At 38.2% G+C, this 27,359-nt stretch overlaps 3 protein-coding genes across 4 annotated transcripts; 2 read left to right on the top strand and 1 right to left on the bottom strand.

The window, feature by feature from the left end:
• Positions 1–1,986: 1,986 nt before the first annotated feature.
• On the bottom strand, positions 1,987–11,020 carry LOC106154138 (uncharacterized). Of its 2 annotated transcripts, none has more exons than XM_024077762.2 (7): positions 10,847–11,020; positions 10,000–10,095; positions 6,507–8,179; positions 5,824–6,216; positions 5,396–5,554; positions 4,686–4,934; positions 1,987–4,381 (listed from the first exon to the last, which is right to left on the bottom strand). In XM_024077762.2, the coding sequence occupies exons 1-7, from the start codon at positions 10,974–10,976 to the stop codon at positions 4,085–4,087; spliced, it is 2,997 nt and encodes a 998-aa protein (XP_023933530.2). In that variant the 5' UTR covers positions 10,977–11,020; the 3' UTR covers positions 1,987–4,084. The 2 variants fall into 2 exon arrangements, with proteins under 2 accessions (XP_023933530.2, XP_023933529.2); XM_024077761.2 differs by having other exon boundaries at positions 10,000–10,110; positions 10,847–11,015.
• Positions 11,021–11,161: 141 nt separating this feature from the next.
• LOC106171313 (small ribosomal subunit protein mS25) lies at positions 11,162–13,584 on the top strand. Its single transcript, XM_013551601.3, has 4 exons — positions 11,162–11,409; positions 11,699–11,805; positions 12,199–12,286; positions 12,918–13,584. Exons 1-4 carry the CDS (start codon positions 11,273–11,275, stop codon positions 13,102–13,104), a joined length of 519 nt encoding a protein of 172 aa, XP_013407055.2. The 5' UTR covers positions 11,162–11,272; the 3' UTR covers positions 13,105–13,584.
• A 6,215-nt stretch (positions 13,585–19,799) lies between these two features.
• On the top strand, positions 19,800–23,322 carry LOC106171317 (FMRFamide peptide receptor frpr-18-like). Its single transcript, XM_013551607.3, has 2 exons — positions 19,800–20,101; positions 21,362–23,322. The coding sequence occupies exon 2, from the start codon at positions 21,390–21,392 to the stop codon at positions 22,533–22,535; it is 1,146 nt and encodes a 381-aa protein (XP_013407061.2). The 5' UTR covers positions 19,800–20,101; positions 21,362–21,389; the 3' UTR covers positions 22,536–23,322.
• Positions 23,323–27,359: the final 4,037 nt, after the last annotated feature.

Here is a 27,359-nt window from a genome sequence, read left to right as displayed (position 1 = left end):
ATCAAAATTATGTACTGATTTTAATGAAATGTGCAGGATAAGCCACAAATGGGCCAAGGAAAGAATGGCTAGATTTTGGTAATGATTAATTAATTTATTAAGAAATGGTTAATTAAAAATTCATTATTTGACTTGGCAGAGGCGTCAGTCTCTATTGCTTTTCCTTTCCTTTCCTTTTTTTTTATTTGCTGCATGATCCAGTTTCATCCTCCCAATCACGAGCGCCATTGAGGTTTACGACAGCCGACGCAAGGTGGATATATATATATGATATAACAAGTAGTCTTTGGTATTTTGAACAGCAAATGTGAGGGTTTACAAGCCATAATACCACAATGATTAACGGAAGATGGAGAGAAATATGGAATACGTCTGTTGCACGAACTAATAAAAATAATAATAATGCACCAGAAGGGGTGAAATAATGGACCAATGTTCTGTAAGAACAGGGAGTAAAAAATAATTAGTGTGAAAGGTATTTTTCTATTTTTTTTTTACAACATATAGTTTTCTTCCTGTTTTCGTCACACAGGTTTGGAATAACAATTAATTAGTTTGAACAATTGATCGAACTGTTATTATTATTATTATTACTTTCTTATCAACACACCTCCTAGAAAAAGTAGTCCATTCTGTGTGGGGTGGGGATGTGGTGGTGGGGGGGGGGGGGGGGGGGTAGGGGGTAGGGGGGGGTATTGTGAGGCATACAGCAGTTGGCATAATATCTTGTTATTGAAATGTAGAAAGAGTTACAGGCATGAACTTTAAGGAAATTATGAGAGGAATGTTGAGGCAGAGGGGAAAGGTAAAAGCTGGCTAAGGAGTGAGAATGTAGGGAATGAGAGTTAATTGAAGAGAATTGGTGGATGGTTCAGTTGTTTTTGTTTTATAAAGCTGGAAAATTTGTATCAGAGACAATGATCCATGATTTAAAAGACTTAAGCATTTATTTCAATAGGTACAGTTCTTATAATGTAATTACTCAATATTCAGTGTTTTTTTTTTTTTTTTTTTTTTTGCTGCCCGCATTTCTCATAATTCCTATCCCTTTGAGATGTTAAGTAAAAGTAAAAACATTAATTGTTAATCAATTGTAAAATTTGCAACATAATTACAAAGAGGACTTATCCTTAAATTTAGGTCTAATAGACAAGCTGATTATAGGGCTTTCTTTAATATCAAAGTTGGAGATTACAAGTATTTACCATAGAGTTTTTACAAAGCAAGGGCATAATATGAATAAAAATTACAATTTTTCAAAAAGAAAAAAAAAAAAAAAAAAAAAAAAACATGCATGTTAGTAATTTTTTTCTATTTTTTGTCTTAAAATCCCTTTGTTTCGGGGATCGATGAGTTCAGAGTAATGGTACAGGTGTAACACTGAGGTTGGTGAGGTTTCGAGTCCGCATCAGTCTCGTAGCTGTTTTTCTCGCAGCGCACACAAGGCATGAGGAATTTTAGGCAGGAGGAGAACAAGGTGTTTGCTCGCCGCACCATGCCCTGAATTGAACACATTAAGTATTACTTTAACACACTTTTGTCTCCAATTTCCAAGGTCTAAATTCAGCATATTACAGATGTTTATAATATTTCGCTTTCTTTTCTAAAGGTTGAATAAGAGCAACTAGTTACCTAATCTTAGAAAGTTGCCACTTTTGTAAAAATATGGCATGTTAGCATAAAAAATACCCTACCCTACCGCCATTTTGATGTGATTACTCTGCTGTCCACCTTGCTGTGTTAGTTAATGCAGGTGAGGTTTACATGTGATGACACCCATTCAATTTACCAGTTTTAAAATCAATTTTATTCATGAAAATTCTCCAACAACGTTACAGCTCCATTTTATTAGCATTTTGGAGGTGCTTAAGCTCCTAACAGATTGATTAAATAGAAATTTGGAGCGGTGGGGCAGGGTCCACAGTACCATCGCATTATGCTGGGAAAAGACAAGCATACGGAGTAATCAAACCTTGACAATCTAACCAGAGAAGAAAATGTTTATTTGGCACAAGTGTTGCAAAGTATTACACCAAGTTTCTGAGATAAGCGGAAATCCAATTTTATTTTCAGCATCACTCTGCTGTTTCCAGCTATCTCTGATACCCAGGGTATAAAGTACAGTAGTAGTAGTAGTAAGCTAGAGGCTCCCCCTGCCAGCACACATCAAACTTCATTCCTTGTGATAATGACAACTACTTACCAGGGCTGCCAGTTCATCAGCCATCAGCATGTGAAGATCACTTATTTCAGTCCATAACGTAATATCATCAACAGATATGCAGCTATAAGAATGTATTCCAGTCTTGATATTAAAGGGATAATAACTCTTCGTATGAGATCTTTATTTCACAATAAAAACATTGTGAATAACTCATAGAAATATAATATATTCTGTTTTACCACAAAAACGGCAGTTATAGCTATTATTCTGATATCTGAGCTTGTCTTCAGACCACGTGACCTCCATTGATGGCTATACTTGCTATAATCTCTTAAGAGATTTTAACAAAAAACCAAACTTTTTAGAAAAAAACCAGGGACTAACTTTGAATGTAAAAATGGATTCATTAACCATTGGTAAGTATGGGAAAATTGTTGTTTACTCCAGGAAAATTCATTTTTTGGCCGAAACGAAGAGTTATTATCACTTTAATTAATTAATAATTGTTATGTACTTAATACAGACAGGAGTCTTAACACAAGGAAATCTGTCAAAAGTACACCAAACTGGCAACCCTAGTAGTCTATATATACACATGTTTGCATGCTATAACATTTCCTTATATTCAACAATGCTAAAAGTACTCCTTATTCAGGTTTATTAAAGTATAAACTTCGAATAACTAACATGGATGGAAGAGTTAAGATTATTTCAGCAAGATTTAATCTAGTTAAATAACAGTAACATTTATCTTGACTTTTGTGATGTCCATGTTTTGGCCACAAGAGTACAGGTCCACTAAAAGCTACAAATAGTTAACAAAAAAATATCAATTTACATAAACAACACTCTTTTAACAGCAGGTTCTCACAGAATCAAGGGCACCTCATGACTTCAGCCACAAATTACTGCGGGAACTAATGCACCACAAACATTGTATTATGCACCGTTTCTGGGGAAAATTGCAGTGTGAAAGACTCAAATATCAAAGTTACAATTGCACAAAGTACTATGGGGATACGTATGCAGGACATGACAAAATGACAAATCTAGAGGCAATCAAGGTGAAGGAAGACCATAAAAGTGTTCTAGACATTTTAAAGGTACCGTATCAAAGGTAAAAATGTCCAAAGTATTTTGCTCAACACACACTGGGATCTTTCTAAAGACACAAGGCACCTTTTTTTTATTTACTAAAGCCCAACACTTGGTTACAGGGAGTTGCACTTCAGTTTCACCTATACTCAAATAACATTCAAAGTATGAGAGAAATTTTTAACATTTAAACTGATGAACTAGTAGTATATACAATATCAACATTTCGACATTTGTGTTTCTGGAGTTATGTGCTATAATAAATGTGACCATGTTCGAGGTTTTTCTTAAGTCTAGAATATTTCTTCCACTGACACTACTCTCAGATTAGGTCTTTTTTTCCTCTTTTTTTGGTTCTAGTATTAGATTATTTCACATTCCACCCATCTTCAACATGTTGTACCTTCTCCAATTGCATTGAATCTTTTCATAAATAACAAAACATAATAAAATGTATTATCAAAGTGACTAGTTCCTTTCCAGGGAGCAGTAAGCACCATAGTCCCACTTGATTTTCAGAGGCGGATTACGAATCCTCTAGCACTTCCAGACAATATACCCACAATTTGTTTGATTGAAATTTTACAGACTGTTAGTCTTAGTGGCAAAATTCTTATCTTGGCTACTTAGGAAGATAAAGATCTGCCTCTGATGTGTCTCTACACAGCGTATGCCCCAATGTCCATGTGATCCTTCCAGTCATATAGTTAATACAAGCATATGCTTATATTATATAAATGATATAGCATTTAGAGAAGACGGCGTTATTCCTCTGACCTCTGTTAGAGCAGTTACACTGCAACCATTCCCTTAAAGTAAAAGTTATTAAGTAGACTTAACAGAGAAACATCCATAGAGCCTGGTGGCTTGCTGAGCGAGATCTTCATTCTTATGTCTACACAGCACAAACACCTTGCTCTTCAATGCCATCTCGCTCTGCACCCCATACACAGCCGCGTAGAGGGTCTCGGGGGACGGTGCCTTGGAGGTCATCGGGAGATCCTTAATGGTCAGTCCCAACTCGGACACAGTGGACATGATGTTGGCCAGCAGTGTGGTCCACCTGAGCTGGACATCCTCTGACTCACTGGATGATAGCATGCTGAGTACCCCTTTTGGGGCCTGTAAGAAATTCAAATGCATACAAATCTATTTATTGCCTACTGTCAGAATGATTAACTAAAACATGTTGAATTATCATGTTATACAGGATTCCTATCTGTGACGTGTCCTATATGATCCTATATAAATTTCGGCCAATTTCCCATAAGGCATCCTACTGGACCCTATAGGAAATTTCTGTTAGGTGCCATTTTATTTCAAACAATCAAGTGCACCGTTTTCACCTCAGCCAAATATTCAATAAGATTTTAAACTTTACCCTTAAAATTATACAAAAATACAGTTTCCTCCAGCTTCAACTCACCCTGGCTGCTAATAAATGTGGCACCATATCTGCGTTACAGGACAGGTTGACCAGAACCTTGAGTGCCTGCATTTTGACAGCCTCACCAGCGCCATCTAGGAGTAAATACAGCTTTTGGATCAGCCTGGTGTAGTCACCATGGTAACGGTCTGTGACAGAGAGGTTGGTAAGGGCTTGGAGGGAGGCCAGATACACTGGCTCTGGGTTCTCTTCAGACAGGGTAGTATCTATCAGGTTTGGAATGCATCCCTGAAAATGAAAAAAAAAATATTTGAAAAATCAGTCAAAATTCACTGACTCTGATTATTAAACATTTTCAACCAATAACAAAACAATTGATTCATTTTTTATACTTAATCAGTGTAAATGGTCCTAATTTTCACAGTTAAAAGTAATTATATAATTATGCATACATTACCATGACAACAGCAGTGTTTTGTTTATGGTAAATCGACTAATCAAGTTATCCGCCACATGTAAGGTAAATTAAAACCTTGCTACTCAGTGCGTCACATATTATTACATTGGCATTTTCTCCATTTATTCAGGCCCAGAAGCATGAAGGGGTTCGGGGGGTTCTCCCCCTCCCCCCCTTGTGGTTGGAAAAAACCACTCTTTTTTTAAGAATAAGAACCCCCTTTGAAACTGCCGGATGCAGGCCTGTAATATTCATCTACTCATTTCCCTGTACATCAAAACTGCTGACTCACCTTCAGATGTTTCTGGTTCTCTGTGTTCATGGCCAAGTTGGCAATGGCCTGAGCAGCTGCCTTGACCACTTTCTGTGAACTTTGGTCATCTGGCATGTGGCCATATTTTTCCAGTAGCTCCGTCACCTTGTCCAGACCCCCTGCCTCTCGCAGTAAGTTCTACAAAGAGAAAAAATGCATGTAGAGGATATTACTGAATTAAAAACTAAGGTAAGTTGTATTTTTGTTCACTGCATAATACGACATTTGCAAGGAATTGTGCAGAATTTGATAAAAACATAGAGGGTACTATATATTTGTTACTTTGTAAGAAGGTGAAAAAGATTTCAAGGTATTTACTTAACTAGTGCATGGTGGTTTTGTTTTACAATGTTTGGATGACATTTCTAAACTGTTTATACATGCAAGATCTACAACATTGCACTCACTTGATTCACAGTAAAAGCAGCACAATTGCTGATGGTGGTGAGCAGTCTTTCTAGCTCTTCTTGGTTAGGACTTGACAGCATCGCCACCAATACTTCTGCATCCCTCTTGGTCAAGGTACCAGACTGGGCACTTGATAACGCGGCTCTCATCTCGTCTGGGGTTGGAGGAGGGGGTGCATCTTCCTCTTCATCGCCAGGGAACAGAACTCCCTCCACCATTTCCCGTAGATTGACATGCACTGGCTGGGATTTGGTTTCTGATGCACTCTGGGATTGGGTTTCTGGTGTACTCTGGGATTGGGCCTCAGGTGCACCCTTCTGTGGTGTTGCAGGTTTTCTTGTGACAAGTTTGGCAGCCACCATTTGCTTAGGCTGAACTTCAAGGGCCTGACCCTGGAAATGCATCAATTTTTTTTGTTATTTCTGAAAATTTGTAACATATAAAAAGATTAAGGAGAACATATAATTAATTTACCTGTTGTTGTATTACATCAACATAAAATAGGACAGTAAAACTTGAAAATGTAGTCATCAGAGAGATATTCATTAAGATTTTACATTCTATTGAAACAAAATGAAAATCATCTGCCCAAAAACAAACAAGCTGACTTGCAGCTTGATTTCAAAGATGTGAAGAGAATTAGTAAATGCATTAAAACATTAAATTGCATATCAATTCTTACACTTTTTTCTATTTCAGCTGTCTTAGGTGCTGCCTTCACACTGTCTGTGGAATCAGACATACTCTCCTCAGTACTGCTTTGAGCTTCTCCTGTGCCATCACCACCACTGCTGCCACCTACAGTGACTTCCTCCTTCTCATCACTTGACTGTCCAGAGGCCTCCTCTTTCTCCTCTGCCTCCACATCCAGCACATCCTCTTGTCTCTGGTGATTTTCACTCGCCGTTTCACGAGAAAGAACCTCAAATGAACTGGAAGAGTTTCCTTCATCGGACTGCCCTCTACTGTCCTGTCCGAGCACTAGATAATCCCCACTCATTCTGCCCATGCTGGAGTCCAGTTCTTGCTGACCTTCACCTTGCCCTTCACCTTGACCCTGGTGAGACACCATGCTGGTGGGTGGAGACAGCAGCTCAAAGGACAGACTTTCTCCAGAATCAGGAGGTAAGTTTGTAGCGACCCCTGGAGGTGACAAATTGGGCTCATCCTGGACAGATGTTAGAGGTGATATCACTGGTTCTCTTGAAGGGGATGGTGACCATCTCTCATACAAAGCGCCACCTGGTGAACGTTCTCTTGTTGGTGAGCCATGAATTAGAGTGTCTAAGGCTTTCTGAACATCATCATCTGTAACGGCTTTTGTTGGTGAGAGACTCTGGGGAGGGGTTGTCCCCACAGGAGCAGCATGAACTGGCAAAATTTCCTCTTTGGTAACTGCATCCTCTTTTAAACTCAGAGAGGTTGCAGTTTCATTCTTTGGACTTGAACGAAAAACACCTGCTGTAATGGACTCCACTCCGTGACCAATGGCAGAGCCAGCACCAGAGAAAGCACTTTTGGTAGTGTCCATGATTTCTGCGGCTTTCGTCTCGGCAGCAATTACTACCTCTGCAGCTTTGACTTCAGCACCATGGACGGCTGCTTTAGCTGTCTCTACCACCCTAGAGGCAGCAGTGGCAGCTTTCTCCCCTGGAGCACCGACACCTGCCGCAACCTGCTCTGATACTTCATGGACTGCATCTTTGGTTGATTTTTCCAGATGGGAGACTTTACTGGTGACGCCATTTTGTATCTCATCTGCTTTGGCTTTGGCATGTGTTATAGCACCTTCTGCAGCAGCTTGTGTAGCATCTGTGATTTCTTTGAAAGAATGGTCTTTAGAGATATTGTCCAGAGGAGTTTTATTATCTGCATGCTCTGTGGCCTCTTTCAGGGCTTTGTCTGTTGTTCTCAAAAGTTCAGCAGCTTTAGATTCAACTGTGTTAACGATTTCTGAAGCTTTGCTTTTGATACGGTCCTGTAGGGATTCCTTGGGTTCTTTTTCTACCTTTACATCTTGGGAAGCTAATGCAACATCAAGCAGTTCTGAAATCTCTTCTTTCTTATCTTCTTTTTCATCTTCCTCCTCATCCTTGGTTTCTTCTCCATCACCTTTCTTATCAACCTTCACCTCAGCTTGACCTTCACCCTCCGTGTCCTTGACCCCTTCTTCACCTGCCCCTATAGTTTTAGCCAGGGAGTCTGCCACCATCTCAAAGTTGTGCAGCATACTGGGGGCAGTGGAGGGGGTAAGGTCGGAGGAGATGCTATTTGGTGGGGTGAGGGGTGTGAGGACGTTGGACGAAACATTTTGGCTGGAGTCCTGACTGCCCTTGGCTTCTTCATCTGCTGAGCCTGAAACAGGAGTTATAGTGGCCTTTATTAAGTATATAAGCAGTCTTTTAAATGTACATTATTATTATGAGGCAAATGCATTGAGTAGTTCAATCCCCCCCCCCCCAACAAATAAATATTAAGTATACACAATGCTAAATCAAATTAAGTATTTAAGTATGCAGGCGGGTTGCTTCTATCATTCTTTTCAAGTGTGACATTTAAATAACATTTATAGAAAGAGGTTCAACAAGAATCCAAAAAGCAAGAGCAGTACACACTAGGCTAAAGGCAATTGAGCTCCAGATCAAAGAGACTTCCCAACAACTGTATAAACAACAAAGTAAAATTTGATTACATGATGAAATCTCATAAATGAGAATCAATATACCATGGCCGATAGCAAACGTTTTCCAACGAACAGTCAAATAAACACTGGTACTCTTTGAAATCATGCATAAAAGTTATTAAATGAGGTGCATGCCATTTCAACTGAGGAAATTTTGAACCAATTTCTCAGATACAAGACTGTACTCATGTAAAGGGAAAACAAGTTCCAGGGGATGAATATCCAGGTGAGGATGCTAATCAAGAGGCTCCTCTAACCCTGAGGGATTACTCAATACATTCCTATCAAGAATAACATTCTGGTGAACTTTTCTCTCTCAGTATGACTCATCTTTTTCATATGAATTACAGTGAGTAGAAGGTATGACAGGACAATAATAACAAAATAATAATACTAGTAATAATAAGCTAATGCTGCTATGGTTAAAACAATAGAGGTTTGGCTTTGGGCATTATAAGGCCTAATATCAATTTCAAAAACTTCATCTCGACAAATAATTTATAAAAAAAATAATCAATAATAAAAACTTTGGTAATCTGTTAATAATTTTCCTTAACAGTCTTAGTCTGTGAGAGTATAAATAAATGAAAATACACATGATTCATAAATACATGTACCCATACTATCAAGAAGTTATATGTTTAGAATACAGGCATTTACCAGAAACACACTTTGTTTTGGCTGACTCCATGTTGAGCCACTGCTGCTGAGAGTTACAGCATATGCCAAACATTGCTTACCTAATTGTCAGCTGTCTGCATCATTATACGAATGCAGTAAAGGTTGCCAGCTCTCAACACAATTATGTATTCCCCTCACACAATTACATATTGATTCCCTTCATTAATACTATTGTTAGACACATGATATGAGACCAGTGGTCCCCTACAATAGTCACTAAAAATATGATGTACTTGATTGGACTCACTCTGCGGTAAAATCTCTTTCAGCCAAATAGGTGAATTATTTTAAATGAATAAATCTGTTGAAAACAGACGATACATTTTACAATAACTTTATCCACTTCAAAATTTGTTTGTTAAAATACTTTTTAAAAATTGGAGTCTCAATATCAATGTTATTTTTATTTTTGCAGACATTCTTTGTACTTAAGGTAAGAGTATAGTATTTATTTATTAACATGACATGTGAATAGGCATACCAATCACCTAGCCACATGGGCCTACAAGTCACCAAACTTTGTACATATATCAGAAACAAAACAAAACAAAACAAAAATCTATGATTAAGGTTGAAAGTTATAATAAGCAAACATTATAATTAATGGTGCACTCGTCTCGTGAGCCCTGAATATAGAACTGAATGCCTTAAACTACAATTTTTCTTTTAAAATATAAAATGCCATGTCTTTAGGTTTATTTACAATTAAGTCTATAAGCATTTTAGATAAATCTTCCCTGTCATCATGATTACAGTTCAATACTAGTGAGTCAGTAATACTACCTTATTGCTTGTATCAGATAACCTTTACCTTCTCTGACTGTAGCTTTCAATGTGGTGTTTTCTTCAAGTGGTGTCGGTGTCGACAGTGATGGACTCTCTGAGCTGTACGAAGCAGACACATCTTCTACAAAATGGAAATCTGAACAAAATAAAAATGAAAACACTTTTCATCTTTTTCCTCATAGAAAATCTTAACCATACCATATAATTTTACTGGTTAAAAATAAAGTTTAAATTCACAAATGAAACATCCAAAATATGAGCTTTTCCAAGATCAATACTTGTTTTTTATTAGAAAAAGCCAACCTAGAATCTTCAGTGTTTTAGTATGTTTTTATTATACCTATAGTTCACTTACAGTATCCGCAGCAATGGATGTTTTACAATATTCAATGTATTCTTGATCAGTGGCATGGGTATATCTTCCCCTTGTTGACACTTAGCATAATTTATATCTTTTATCTTACAGAAATAAGAACATTATCAGAGGGGAAAGAAAAATACTTTTACTCGCTATTTTGTTGTCATTTGCTGTTAATGTTACACGGATTACACGTTCATCAAAATGCTGATGTCACTCCGCCTATCTAACACGAGTGACATCCAGACACCATGACAACCCCATTAACAAGGTCGCCTGCGTCCTACAAATAACTGAACGTGACATTTTATTCATGGTCTGGAAGTCACACCTGGGAATAAATTATGGAGCCCAGCTGTACTCCAGAAAAGGAAAGTAGGTAATCGATTCTGTCGATGACGAAACGCACGTTGCTCCAATGAAACTTGCTTTTACAGTACGCATGGGCAATTTGACTTCACAGAAAACATGAGATATTTTTGATAAATGAAAATAAAATTTACTGAATGCTTACCTTCTGGTTCGTTTTCTTGTTTCTTTTTCTTGATGATATATTGCCTGATACGATATCCTACAAACACCAGACCCGCTACAAGCACTACAATTCCTGCAGCTTTTGCAGCGTTACTGCCGACAGGTGCCATACGTCTTGTTAGTACCTACTTGCGGTTGTTGCATTGAAGGTCACTGAAGGTTATTCCTGTTTCAACCCTATAATATAAAAGACGTATGAAAATCTTCTGTCAACCATCTGATAAAAGATAAAAAATATTTTTTGGAAAATGATCCCAGGTTTCACCAACTTTGTACTAAGGTTTGGATAATGCTGTAAAACGAGTACCCATTTACGGATGCGACATGCTTTGAGTAAAGTTGATTATTAACATTAGTTGTTAAGTTTTAACTGGACTTTATTGTAGTAAAAGAAACACTACACACAATGCCTTTTTTAAAAGGGAGAGCTGCCATTCGTCGGTCTTTAAACTACTTGAAAAGCGGGAATCTTAGAATTAGGAAAGGAGTGAGGACGATGATTATACACTACAACGTTGATGAGAAGAATAGCACTGGACTGAAGTAAGGATGGAAGTGAAATTAACGATGTCCACCGTCTGCGTTCTTGTTGCAATACATCAGCCTTTAAGAAAATTAACCAAGTGAAGATGAAAAGAAAACAAACATGACCCCATGTGTTATCAGTAAAACAAATTCAAGTTGTACATGAAACGTGCGTACTGTAAACAAAATACCTGAGGCTGAGGTTCTTCAATTGGATAAAGACACTTTAAATCTGAATCATTCTAGTCAACAGTAATAGTTTCCATGTTGTATACAGCTATTGACATTTGCATTTTTTCTTATTCAGGCAGATTGTGTTTTGGCACATTCCACAGATCAGATATCAGAACCCACAAGTACAGATCGCCATTTTCAAGAACATGACCCCTATACCATGTATCCGGTGCCTGATAGGTAAGAACATGACCCCTATACCATGTATCCGTTGCCTGATAGGTAAGAACATGACCCCTATACCATGTATCCGGTGCCTGATAGGTAAGAACATGACCCCTATACCATGTATCCGGTGCCTGATAGGTAAGAACGACCCCTTTACCATGTATCCGGTGCCTGATGGGTAAGAACATGACCCCTATACCATGTATCCGGTGCCTGATAGGTAAGACCATTGTACTCTCTCCATTAGAAGTTCATTTTAACGGGGATATCTAAGCCAATGACAGTTAAGAATATGTCACATAGCATAAGTTTCATTTTGTGAAAAACCTACGGTGTACCTATAAACACCATCGACAACCTAGCACAACCAACCACTACCGTCCACAACGGTTTTTCTCTTTTCAGATGATGGCTCAGAGATGGTAATTGATACTGATAGTAAAACTAAAGATGAAATTATGGCACACATGGACCTTGTTATAGGAATACCACAGTAAGTGTATTAGTCTAAGACCCCGTCTGCCTACATGGATTGACCCAACTCTGCAGGGACTCCTGCTGAGTGCAATCAGTGTAACTGAATGACACGCCTCCTTTTGTTTCCAACATACATATATATAATTGCCTGCTTTTCTGTATTCTGCTCATCGCCAGGAGGAGGCGTGTGATTCAGTTAAGCTGACCGTAGTCAGCATGAGTCCCCGCAGAGTTTGGTCTGTCCAAATAGACCAAGGGTATCTGTGGGAATCAATGGACCTTATTCACACATTAACATTTTATGATTATAAGATTACCTGCTGAAATTTTTATATTTTTCCAACTCTTGGGGGTCTGAATTCATAAGAAATATGTTCCCTGTTAAAATAAAGATTGTTTGCCATGTGTTAATTTTATCCGTTTTCTTCCAGATTTGCCAACAAGACATTTTTCTTTTTATTGTATGAATCAGAAATCCACTGTTTCCTTACTTCCTCACTCTTCTCTTTTTTGCATTCTGCAGAATTGTATTTAGTAATTTAATCATTTTAAATATCATTATTAGTATTATTGTAAGCATAATTGTTACTATTGATAAAAGTTGATTGATTGATTGATAGATTTGTTTATTATTTGATTGATTATAGGAGAGAAAGGAGGGAGTTTGAAGAGCGCACACTGAGGAGCAACATTTCCCCCAAGTTTGGTTTTGACTGTCCACGCTGGTGTATTTGTGAAGTGCCGGGACAGGTGCCTTGCCCAGGCTATGAGCCCTTGCCCGAACATCTGACAGGAAAGTGGAGGATAAAACAGGCGGAGAATGATCTCGATTGATCTCTTCCTTATCCTTGAGAACGGTGTGAGAGATATTGTACTAGCCAGATGTGACCTGGACGGTGGGGAAATGCACACTTTATATTACAGTGATGATCAGGGCATTAAGGATGTTCTTCAGATTTTTAAACCCTTGAATGGGAGTTAAAAATTTGAATCTTGTAAATATAAAAATGGCCAATAGTTTTCCCTGACACAATAGACAAACACTTTATTGGTCGCTGCATAACATAGACAATTTTTCATGTGGTGTTGTATTTATTGACATGAATGAGATGATAAAGGTTGCATGTCTCAAAGGATGTCTTATTGGATCCTATAGGACTTTTTTCATTAGGGATGTCTGAATTGCTGTACACTTGCCAAGAACGACAAATTATAGACATCTTCCTGGGCACATTTGTGCACGTTTTAGTTAAATTATTCATGGCATCAGTTTATGCATCAACACAAACTGTAATAAAATGTATTTTGATTTTACTAATGATGTTTGTTATCATTACTTGAAGTGGATTGGACAAACATGACCTTTTTTTCTCAGAATCTTGGACTGTGGAGATTTTCAATTCAGATGTCATGAATTTTTTCTTAATCCATACATCATCACTGCTTCAAGTTGTGGAAGATTGTGAGGGGTCTGTGCTAGTGACAAGATGAGATATGTTCAAGAAGGCATGGTTTAAGCTAACAGGAGTGAGATTGTGATAGTTGTGCTTCCAGGTGAGCAAATGTTCAGAATGTGCTAGTTGTGCCTCCAGTCTTGAAGTAATGTTATACTATACAAGTTACATACAGTACATGGCCAACTGCGCAGAAGTCTTCAGATGCGTAAGGTCTTTTTCTGCATCTCAGTGTCATTTATCTCAGTATTGCTATACAAAATAGATACATCTCTTGTCATGTATAGGCTAGCAAAATAATTGCCCCGTTTGTGTTTATTCGTTTTGCAGCAATGCCTTTTTCAATAATAAATCTGTCCGTGTCTGTTGCACAGTTAAAAAAAATTGATAATAGCTAAGTTTTGCGTGTACATATCTGTACCTTTGTGTTGTACTCAGACAAGATGATTCAATGAACACCACTTGATGATGAAAATGCGGTAGTTGTGATACCGGTTGCATGGCGTTGAGAGTGTGATAGGTGCGACGCCGAACACAATACGTAATAGTCTCGTAGCCGTCTTAATTCATTTAATAACAGAAAATCGCTATTTTTCATATGTCTGATTGCTGTGGAACTCGAAGGTAACGACCTGGGATGGATTTGGTTTAAGCCGTGTATTATAAAATCGAATTTTGTAGTTTAAATTTAATCATGATATGGATATCACTCGTTTTAAGAATACAGATAATGAGTGAGGTAATAAATAAAAACGAAATGTGATTCTTATTATTAAATAAAGATAATGGACCATTAACACGACGAAGAATAAATCATGCATGGTGATGTGGCGATATTTCAACGGTTGTATGATGAAACAGTTAATGCTAAATTAATGAGAATGAATGCAAATGTCCGTTTTGAGGCCTATACTGCCGCGCCGTAGTAATTACTCGTACTATGAGTTATAGTGCATAGGATCGTAAAGGCATAAAGATAGAGAATTTTCAGAAATCTTTCCTTTTTCATTCTACGAATAAACATAGATAAGCTGCATCCTTCATAAACGCAGGGATTATTTCCCCTGCTACGAAAGTTCTATTTTTACACGAATTCAGATGCAAAAGTCAACAGGGTGTTTTAAACCTGGGACTTCAAACAGAGATGAAGAAACGATAGGTAAGTTTTTTTTTTTTTTTTTAACATCTTTATTCTCAAGAGGGTTAAATATTGATACAGTATAAATAAAGGTGGCAATTCGCCTAGGCATTATATGCTCACCTTTGAAATTTAATACTAATGATAATAGTAAGTAATACTAATGATATAGTAAGATAGGTAAGTATTGCGGTATCGGTTTTTCATGGTGTTGTTTTATTCCAAAATGCTCCACATTTGTGTATCCAGAATTATATTATGTTCAAGTAAGTGTAGATCAGCAAAGTTAAGGGACAAGACCCTCCCCACTCACACGCACGCACGCACACACGCGCACACACAACATGCCCAACTCTACCTGTAAGCCTACTTATTCTCTATCCGAGGCGAGCTGGGTGACGATGTTTCATTATTTATTTATTTATTTAGCTTGCAAATATTCTTGTGGGGCAGTACAGAGCAATCATCTTAACTGAAAGATGGTGTCTATAGGAATGGGGCCTTAGAAATGTTAGATTAATCCAATTTGCAGCGGTAGTCAAGGCTCCTCCTGGGATGCCATCACAATATGTCCTGACCTTCAATCTCCCACGGATGTACGTAAGTTATTACCAGGATTCGAAAATTAACGAATAACCTGGTGTCAGTTCTTACTTTTCTCTTTTTCTACTTGTAAGCATAGAAACCCACACTGTTTATGGCCGCCGTCAAATGAACTATAGGTTCGTTCCGAGATTGTATTGTATATTGTTATTTAGATGGCGGGAAGTACACGTATGTGCTTTGCCCCCACTTTTGAGAGCTTTTAACTTTTTTCAGTGGAGTCTGTTTCTAAAAAGTAGCGGTCTTTGAAATTTGTATTAAATGGGTGGGTCACTCTACTTAAATACCAGCAGTGTAGATTGCAAGGTCTAACAGATAATGGTTTCACTTTGATAAATAATCTATAAGTTACAATAAAACGTACATGATTTCTCTCATTAGTCTATCATTTGTGACAACGTAATCGACTTCCCTACACCCATGCTTAGTAGGCCTATAGCAAATGTTGCATCCTAACGAGTTCCCTTTAATTCTACCATTAAGGATCTTAAATGTAGCTGTGCTTCATAATTCAAGCAAGGCTTTTCCTTTCGAGTTGACGACTGTATCAATAATATTTCTCGTGAAATCCTGTTTGTAGAGTAACTATCAATCATTGTCCTCTTCTTAAGTGAAGATAGGTAATGATACTGTCCTTGCATTGAAATCTTCATTTGGGCAAATTGGCCCATATGATTGATAAATAGCTATTTTATTTTCTAGAATTTATAAGATCGGGTTGCTGCATCAATTAGATCAAAATGAGTAACTTGGTTTCACATCCTACTTTTTTCTTTGATTACTTTAAAGGCTTAAAGGCTCACTTTAATGTCAAAAGAAAAATAGGTTCCTATGTATATGGCGAGATGATGGAAGCTGCCTACGCCTGTATTGTAATTTGATTGCACTGCCTTGGCGCGTATTCCCAGAGCTTTTAGATCGATCTATCCCCGTGGGGAGTCTCACTAGATTACTGTCAGATAATCCGGCTTAAATGTCCGTCCCGCCTACTACAAGCTGTAAGGGGGTAATTAACTTAGCTGACAGCTCGGCTGACAGCTAAAGTAGATCGATCTAATCTATGGAAATGGGGTCTTATAGTCAAAATCGAAATAGGATTATTCACGGGACAATTAAGTAATAGCTTCGGCCTAGGTAGATGAAAGGGATCCAAGAATTGAACACCACAAACTAAAACGGGTCCCTATTCTGCAGTTGGTTTCAGTAACGTATTGGTTTCCTGTTTGCTACTATAACTGATAAAATCGTAATTGTATCTTGGGTGGGTAACGAACCCAGCTTGAAACTGATTGAGATTTCTTTCCAGGGCCGTAGCCTCCGAGGGGGCGGGGGGGGGGGGGGGCAGCTGCCCCCCCTGGAAATTGGGGTGCAAAAAAAATAATCGCAAAGGTAAAAAAATAATTGCAAAGTTGGTATCAATTCTGTGAGAAAAGGCACTCATGGCCACTAGACAATCATTCAACAATCTGTTTACAAAGGTTTACTGTTTTTAGCCAACTCAGTTCATGCCAAAAAAGCTCACCCTCCCTGAGGGAGCTATCCCCCAGGCCAATTGGCGTGTTGTGTTGAAAAAATGACTGTACTTATGGCAAAATGAACCCACAATTTCTGACTTCTGATTGACCAATAAATAACAGTTAAAATGCACCAAGTGCAGTATTATACATACAGTTTTTAAAAATTTTCCACACCGTGGGAGGGGGACACCCCTTCCCACACCCTCCCCCCTCGGGGGCTTCGCCCCCTAGTGTCCGCTTACTGCCCCCCCTGGCATTTTGCTCAGGCTATGGCCCTGCTTTCCAATTTAAATTGGGGTTTAACAGGAAGAAATCGGCAGAGAGTAAGATTTTGACCTCACTCAAACTGGCATGGCCAGCTGAAAAAGACAGCTGAGTGGGCCAGGGGTTATTAGGTCGGTCTGACAGCATGTTGCAGTGCACGCGCTCTGAAATTGAACGTGGTTAAAATCAAATTGCCAAATCTGACCGAAACGAAACAAAACTGACAATATAAAAATAAGATCCGTGCAAAGTGAATTTCCATGTAACTTATATTTGCCTTGAAGTCAACACCACTTGTAAAGGTACCGTTATCAAATATGCGCTTTGGCGTACATGTACCTTGAGCATCTACACCTATAAATTGCACGTTTCAGACAGTTCTTTTCACGGTCATCTACTGGTGGTGTCAGTGAATAATACAATAACTCTTTGGACAACATCTAATTATGTAAACTTTTGAAAAACTGCACATGTGCACACTATATAGTGACTCACTATCCTGATGACAATAGGGTGTTCGAGAGGTGACTTGTCCTTTGGGCGTATTTAAAGTCTTGAAATCTCTCTTCCCTTCCGAGGTGCTGCCGGTGTTACGTGACAGAGTCCTCCATGATAGAGAGTCGCTTCCCATTCATTTGTACAGGTAAGCCTCGTCCTAGATTTTGACCCACTTAGGTCAGGCTAACCTTAACCGTTATAACTAAATGGAGGGCGGACTTTCTGTTACACGGACCCTCAGTTTCGTTACGTTTCGGTGTCTGGTTATATACCAATCAATTTTAGGCCGCATTCAGAGCAGTGGACTAACTAGTCCGCGGGTCAAATATGGCGACCCACTGAAAAGCTTGCCGTGTGGGCCTAATCTGCTAAAAGACACTAAATAGGTTCCTAGTGTAGAGGTATGCAAGTGGGTGGGCCATATTTGACCCTCGGACCAGTTAGTCCACTGTTCTGAACGCGTCCTTAAATTCACAAAAACGAAAAATGATTACTTGCCGTTTTTTTTTTAATTTTCTATTTATTTTTTTTTAATTTTATTTATTTATTTATTTTTTATTATTATTATTATTATTATTATTATTTTTTTTTTGTGAATTAGTCTAGAAGAGAGGATGTGATGTCATTTGCAACAGCTCTATAAAAACCCCGCCTCTGGAGCCGAGCAGTTCTACCCATTCGACCGAGAAGCCTCACAACGTACCTAAGGTCTGTAGATAAAGTATAAAGTAACCCTCAAACATATTTCGCTAGAAACTGTTTTCGTCCCTGCTTCAAAAGAGACAGTTTATTGCAATCAGCGTTATAGTCCCTGAGCTATGCGGGCAGCACTTTCAGCGATCTATGAGCGGAACAGCAGTAGGATTGTACAGCTGGATGGGGGTAGTACAACCAAGTGTCTGCACCTTTACGTTAAGGCTAAAACGGTATGTGATAAAATCGGTTAAAGTGTTCGTGTGGGTAAATTGGAATACTGTGGTAAGTCCTACTACATGTACTATAGTATGGCAGCCTCCATCCTTCATGTATTTGAACGCCACAATTTTCTGCTTTAGGTCTTCCAAAAATTTTCTCTCTTCATGCTGTTTGTTGTTGTGAAATCGTGAATGTTAGCTGAGAGAATGCACAGCCTCACTGTATTGACCCCGGACTTCTCATGTTAATGTGATGGGGCCATGGGGAAGTGACAAACGCCACCATTGTTTCTACTTACCTGTCGCATTAAATCATCAAGATTAAATTTAGAAAGAATGTTCAGAGAGCTAGGTTGGATCCCAAGAGGGAATGAACTAGGGCACTTGTTTGAATTAATTAGAGGTTTTTTAGGGAGAGAAAGGCAGGCGAGGTTACAGCATACCTCGGGAGAACTTTACATGTAAATATTACCGGTAACCGAGTGTAAACGTTCCAGCAGTTTCACATCTGGTCTTTGAGAAAAAAGTGTACTCATGCATTTTAGGAACAATTTCGTAGAGACCTATTTAAGTTTCTCTCCCCTGGACTCTTTCTCCACATGCACGTCAACCGTTGACAGAGATTTTTTTGTTGGTATTCTTTCTGCATGCAGCTGCAGGCGCATTCCCAGTGAAGATAGACCGGCCTAACTATAAGAACCAGTCATCCCAGCAGAACACTCTCTGGTAGCGGTAAGCTCACCAAAGGCACGCGCCTTGATTACAATGGGGATGAGTGGGAACCAGTGAGATTAGAACGGCTTTCAGTGATACTATGATGAGATAATAGTAAACAGGCGGGTCGGTGAGATTAACCATTCCAAGTTTTATGTGAATCGGCCTCGGCTCAATCTCCAGGGAGTGATATATTATTAATCTGATGGAAGGTGTTTTATTGCAACTAAAAACAAACGAAAGTGCAGTTATATATTATATAGACATCAGTGGAATTGTTGATAGGCTTAGTTTTTGTCACACGTCCCACAGCACCGCGTATCTAATGAGTTATCTTGTTATAAATACGTATACGATAATTGGTTAATGCACGAAAACTGTCAGAACAACATCTAAAAGCTTTATCAATTGTTTCCCTATGAACGCCAGCATGTGACGCTCCAAAAATGCCAATTATGATCGATAATTATTTGTATAAGCTTTGCTGAAATAATGAGCCTGGCCCTGCATCCTACATCAATGTATATAATATGACTAAGAGACGGTAACTCATTCATTCAGCGACCTTACAGCAAAACGGCTGCTGCTATAAGTGGATATCACATTTTCTCACTTTATTCTGGTAGGCATTTATGGTAATTAGCAGTCTTTGGTAAACTTGTTGATGTTGCGGGAAATTTTGTTGGAGCTTCACTCTTTTGAACCGTTTTTAAAAATACGACCTTAACAGTAAGTTAAACTTTGATTTTTTTTTTATTTTGTTCGTTTGTTTGTTTGTTTGCATCTATGGCAAAGACCTATAGTTAGAACTAATGTTAGACGGAGTGCTATTGTCTCGTTTTTTTACCGTAGGATCTAGGTAGTAATTATTTAAAGTTTATTCATCTCAGGATTTTTAACATATAGCACAAGCATACGGCTGGCAAACCATAATGGTTTTTGTCTATATAGGATCATATCAGCCCGTAAGTATACTGGAAAGGGTGAATCAGTTGACATGCATTGCAAAGACCTGTATCGTAATTCAGGATTAGATCCTGAATATACATCAAATTGTGTTCTGTATAGTGTAAACTTTGCTTTGTACGCCTTTGTATATATATATATGTGTGTGTGTGTGTGTGTGTGTGTGTGTGTGTAAATACTGATACTGTAAATGTATTGGCACGCGCCTGGGGGGTGGGGGGGAGGCATGGGACCATTGTTAAGGTAAGTGGTTATGATTTCACCAATTGAAAAATTAACCGAATCAGTATAAGTTATAATTAAAAAAAAGTTACTTATTTATTAAGTATGAGTATTATTGTCTTGGAGTTTTGCTTTTAATTAGTCAAAAGTGATAAATGACGAGTTCATATAAGCCTCTGGTTGACCTCGCAAGTTAAATGTAGTTTTCCCTGACACTGATAACAACCACAAGCCGGACTTTGTGGACTTTCCAAATGTGAGACAAAAGAAATTTAGTTTTAGATGTGTATTACTTCTTAAAGAGATTGTCTGGTGAGGAAATATTGAGTCCTTGATTGATAAAATAGAATACAATATTTTAAATCACTCAAAATATGCTGGAAAGAAAAAAACGTAAATGCGTAATCGACGAAGAGAGGCGAGTATAAATACCTTTGTATTTTGACCACGAGTCAAAATCCACCCTACTATTATCCGCCCTCTCACTGCCACCCTGCTATCTAATAGTCGCCCGGTGAAACGAAACAGAGGATCCGCCCTCCATTTAGTTATAATGGTTAGGGCCACCCTAGGTGAGGCAAAATCTAGGGCAAGGCTATGAATAGGAGGCGGACTCTCTATCATTGGGGACTCTCTGTCACGTTACACCGGGTAGGTGCACAATCAATAATTTTTTTTTACAAAATGGCCCATTATAACTATTTAGAAAGCTTTGTCGTAAAAAAAAAAAATAAATAAAATAAAAAAGAATAAAAAAAACGGCATACACGCATCTGATTCTAAGTGAAATTCGTTTTTCAGCACCATCCAGTGCCAGAGAAAAGTGACGATGAACTCTTCGCTGGAAAACATAACCGAGTGTTCTACAAGCGTCAGCAACAGCTGGACATGGGCAGTGTTCTTTACCACACAATCAGTGATATGCATAACTTTCATCATCTTTGGATTGTTTGGAAATACGCTCTCCTTCGTGGTATTACGGCGTGAAAACCCCAAAACCACAACTGCGTTGACTCTCCAAGCACTTGCCGTGACCGATTCTGTCTATCTCCTCTGTCATTTTTTCTTCCTGAGCCTGATAGGAATTGTGAAATATGTGGGAACGGCCCGCCATTACGTCGACGTCTACGGGTACCTTATGTTATTTGTCAAACCTTTAATGTACATATCTCAACAGTGCAGTATTTGGTTCGTGGTCCTCGTGACGGTGGACCGGTTTGTTGTCGTCTGTAGACCCCTGAAATCTGGCGCCTTCTGCACTATGACGCGTGCAAGAAAACACGTCATCATTGTCGCCATTTTGTCATTGATCTACAACATGCCACGGTGGTTCGAATTGGACCTTGGTTTTTGTTACGATGTGGATTTAGGACACATGAGGCCCATTAACTCAGATAAAGAATGGATGGATGCAGACGCTTATAAGTATTTTTATGCCATGGTTTTGAATTCTTTAGTAAATTTCATTGCCCCAATGGCTATTTTAGTCTTCGTGAACACTAGCCTGATCTTGGCGCTTCGCAAGGCGGGCAAACGACGTCACGAGCTCACGGGACAGGGACACCCTTCTAAGAGCACTACAGTTATGTTAGTCGTCGTTGTCTTGGTGTTCGTTGCCTGCCAGACGTGTGATTTTGTACTTCAGTTTCTCTACTTTTTGGATAACGAGTCAGTGAGAAGTTCCGACGCTCTTTTCGTTTACTATATGATCAGCTCCATGATGGTGGTAGTTAATGCCTCCACCAACTTCTTAATTTATTGCATATGCGGCAAAAAGTTCCGAAAACTTCTCCTGTCACTTATGGCTGAACTGTGTGGGAGGAGCTTACGCCGAAAAAAGCGCACTTCAAAGAAACCATTTGCAGGACAAATGGCAAACAGCAGTCAAAACGTCTGTAAAACACCTTCACTGCCATCCACCGGTAGTCAGCCAAACAGCAGTGGATCACAACTTACACATGAATCTGTAGTGTAACACCCCATTTCCATAGATTAGATCGACCTAACTCCCTGGGGGTTCACGCTAAATAGCTGTCAGCCGGGCGGACACGAAAGTTAATTACCCCCTTACAGCTTGTAGTAGGCGGGACGGACATTTAAGTCGGATTATCTGAAAGTAATCTAGTGAGACTTCCCGCGGGGATAGATCGATCTAAAATCTATGGGAATAGAGCCTAACTGTCATGCACAAATTGTCTTTTTAAAATAGAAAAACATTTGGAACATTTAAAGGTATTTGTAATGTATTAGAAAATGTTCGATTGGTATCGTACTAGTATATTTGTATATGGTCAACGTAACTATAACAGGTTGTAAGGATCAGACATGCTTAATGTATCTTAAATGTAACGTGTCCTGTTAATTACAAACAGTAGTATACAAGATATTTTTTTCAACTGCCACCACCTCCTCCTCCTCCACCCACAATGTTACCACCAGTGATGATTTGTTATGGCGTTTTGAAAGAAACATGGAGCATGGAAAATGGTGGGTGCTAGTCTAAATACTCGATAAAATCGTAGATCGGGAAAAACGGGTTTTTTTCTTTCAATTTGTGAACATGCACGTGACCTCCATAAATCGTGACTTAAAGAACGCGGTTTGTCATTCAGAGACCGTCCATCCATGAGAACTAAGTGCGGTTCGGACGAAAAAAAATACGGTAAACCATGATCATCCATGCTAGTGATGTGAAAAATATGCACTCTCTATGTTCGTGTGACCTCTCTCTCTCTCTCTCTCTCTCTCTCTCTCTCTCTCTCTCTCTCTCTCTCTCTCTCTCTCTCTCTCTCTCTCTCTCTCTCCAAAAGCTTGGAAAAAAAAAATATATATATATATATATATATATATATATATATATATATATATATATATATATATATATATATATATATATATATATATATATAATTAGATTGCCATGTTAAAAAAGGCGACATTCTGTAGACCTAAAGAGTGGATAATAAATGAACTTGAAATGAAATGAAATATTAAAACCGCGAACTGTTGTATGTTGTCACAGTTCCCGAGTTTTTGTAAAAGCCCCTGGCCACAAGGGACATTGTATTATAGACGTAACAGAACTGCGTACTTTGGGATCCAATTTACCGAACGATCTATCCCATAAATTGTTCCAAGATTGTGTGTGTATCAAAAGTTAGGAATCAATAGTGAAATTGAAATCAGTAGTGGCCCAATCAAAAGACTATTTTAAAGCATCTCTAACGTGTCAGACCAATACATTCTTTATTTATCTTGACTACTATCCTTTCTTCATGAAATTCTTCATGAAATGAAGAAATTAAAAATTTTGTCGTAAACGTTTTTTTGGACCTGACTGAAGAGAAGATTGTATGTAGGGCACGTTATAAACTAAGTTGATGTGAGTAAAGATTTTTTAATATTTTGAAATTATCTTTAGAAAAAAATTAACTTATGATAAATGATTTTTAATGTTACCGATTCTTTTATTGCCCGTCTGGATTTATTTCAAATCTTAAAAAATGAGTTTTTCTTTTGTGATTAGAGATTTTAAAATATTGAAGAGAACATTTGAAATTTTAAGGGGTGTATTTTGAGCAAAAAAAAATTTTTTTAATTAACATGTGCCCGCTTCTCTGCATCAATTGCGGATCAGTCAGTCTCCGACATACATTTAGATAGGCGCCTGTCATCAGGCTAATTCTGTGTGCATAACGTTATTACAATCAACTGTCAAATTCAATATTGTTAAGTTAATAACCCCTGTATAGTGATAACAAAATGTGAGAGTGCACCACTGAACTAAAATTGCTTCATTTCCCCCTGTTACAAATTTGGCATTGTAATCAAGTATAGAATTAACTATAATAATAATACACCGGGTAACATATTGCTATGAACTGAGGTCCGGACAACTTTGTACATCGTGAACTGTATCCTACTTGGTATAAACTGTCTCATATTCATAAGAACTAGCCATAATTCAGCAGTTTTACATTGTGGTATGTTATGTAATTCTCATAAAGAATGGCTCTTTTAGACTTAGTTTTCGTTGATTGCAATGTAATTGTAATTTTACAGAAGAGAGATGCTAATAAACAGAAAATACATGTATCTAAAGAAGTATCAGAGACCGTCTTTGGTCGTCTTTTGCATAGGTCTGCTTTTACTTTCTTCCATCAACAACGGGTATTATTGATGGTTTAATTTGCGATTAGATGTAGATAAAGGCAGTTAACACCCTCCCTCTACGTAATCCCAAATAATACCTTTACAAATACCCAAAGCCATTAGAAGCCATTAAAAATTGCGATCTATTAATCCGTTGTCGAGTTCTCATTTCTGTTTAATACCGTCACGAATGAACTTCATCACTTTGAGAGTGACTCAAAAGCGAGAAACCCAAAAATGGGGTTATAATTTGTAATAACGCGATTCTGTAAACGATTTTCGAAATGTAGTATACAAGCATCTTGTTAAATAAATAAATAGTGTTGACCTTTCCCTGATAATTGATCTTTTTGTTTGTTTTTTAAAGACTAAAGGCATGTCTACATTTACGTAATGTTAAATAAAACATGTTATTGCCACCAATCGGCAATCCTCGGCTGACTCCGCAAGCTCCATACAAATTGTCGAGTGCGGAGACATCCGAGTAGTTCCGAGTGCATCGCGACTGCTTTGATGACGTCACTGGCGGTTATCACAACCCTCATCACGAAGCACTTGTCTGTGGCATCAGTCCAATTAACGGTGTTATCAGAAGCTTATACTTGCCGCCATGGAAAAGTTTTAAAGTAGGCAATGACATCTAGTGAAAAACGTGAATGTCTTGGGTTATGTTTTTAATTTTTTTTCAACTCCCCACTGTTTTCTTCATGAGTACATCTCTTTCAATAATCCGTTTCATAAAATAATTTTACATCGAGCCCTAGAGGTACCTCATTGACAATTACATCGTTCAAAGCAAACGGAACAAATAACGTCTAAATAATATAGGTTGTTCTAAATGCGATGATTACGAAAAGAGCGCTTGATGTGTCAAGGAAATTACCTCTAGTGTCGTTAACGCTAATTTTCACTTTTATCTACAATACTGCTTCAGTTTATTTCCCGTTATTCTTTGACACATGAAGCCAATTATGCTGTAATACAAGGGTGATTGCACGTCGGTTTGGATTTGCTGGTTTCTCCACCAGCAGTATCCATCATGGCCGACAATAGGCCTACCCTGTATCCTTGTCATTTAGGGCGAAAAATCTCAATTTTTTCAAAATTTTGACAATTTCAGTGGTGAAAGAATTTCTTAAAACTAACGATGTTTTGACATTTTTTGGAGTCAAAAGAGGTTGGCCACTTTCCTGTCAGATTTAAATATGTTTTCACTAGTGCCCCTGACGCACCCTTAAGGAAAATGGTGACTGAAAAACTCTTTTGGAAGAGACCGCTGCAGTGACCATTTAAAATCAATTGAAAATCAATTGGAATGTCAAAACCAACCGACTGGATTGTCTTTAAATGACGTATTAAGTCAACGCTAGGAGAAATGTTAAAATAACTGTATAACGAGGCATCGTGAGACGCGTATTTCCCGAATTTAATAAACTGGACCAGAGCCAAAGCGGTTAAATTGTTAATATCGATTTCTCACTCACTCTCTAGATCACTCTTTCAATTGAAAAATCGGAGAGTACCAGTTATCGGAGCTGGTGCAAAATTAAAGTTTTTACTCAAGGGGCGTGTTGTGAGAACTATTTGTATCACATGGCAGTTTATTTGAACAACAAGACAGGGACATGCGGGCCATTTTGTAGCCTTGTTTTTGGAACCCACACACTTTTGTTTTATCCTGATGGTTTTACTTACTGCGTATATCACGCATTTATATGAACTTAGAAATCAGCAACATATTTTAATTCTTGGCATTTTAAGGGGAAGATCACTGGGACTAGGACGATACCAATTAGTCAAACAAATTTCCCCAATGTCATCCAAAGACACTTTATTACTAGTGACTAATGATTCCTCTCCCCCGAACTCCCACAAGGACGTTAATATTTTAAGAATCTCACAGATTAAATAAGTGTATGTGTTAACCATCACTTTGCTGACGTACATGTATATGTCCCACATTACTGTAAAGTTAATTATTTTTATTCACTCATGTGTACATGTGTATTACACGTTTCGATTCTTACTTCTGTCGCTGTTGGTAAAAGTGGTACTTTTGGTATGGTTCCCATTTAATCAAGAAAAAGAAGTAGAAAAATATATTTTCTTAATCAAGGCAATGACAAGCTTTTGTGGCTTTAGTTGGCAAATATGTACCCTTAGCTTAGATAAAACTTGAAATTTACAACATTTGAATAGGAAATAGTCGATTTTACACACACACACACACACACACACACACACACACACACACACACATTAAGAACAGGTCCTTCTTAAGATGTCGCTTTCAAATATTTTTGTTAGTCGAAAATACTTCAGGCTAACTATACTGGAACATCCAAAGCCTGTCAACACACATCTATATATGTACATAGTCCCCAATACGCCAAAGATGTCCGCATGACATAGTAAGCGCTCAGGCGTTTTAACCCTGAACTGCGTTGACTTCAGATCGGCAATCTTCCCCTCACGAATAGCGCGGTGACAGGTCGCATGTACTATACAGTTTCACTATCTGTGATTGACTTCCTGCAATTTTGCTAATGGGTGGCCTCATAACCACTTGACGTCACACTTGACGTCACACTTCCGGCACAATTCTGACCAATGCTGATCTCCTCCGGTACCCTTAATTGACTTCTTG

This window comes from Lingula anatina, chromosome 6 (genome assembly GCF_051362555.1).
Source record: "Lingula anatina isolate TDL-2025a chromosome 6, LinAna3.0, whole genome shotgun sequence".
NCBI classification, from domain to species: domain Eukaryota; kingdom Metazoa; phylum Brachiopoda; class Lingulata; order Lingulida; family Lingulidae; genus Lingula; species Lingula anatina.
Note: the sequence above shows the minus strand (reverse complement) of the source record. Positions and strands in the feature narration are given on the sequence as shown.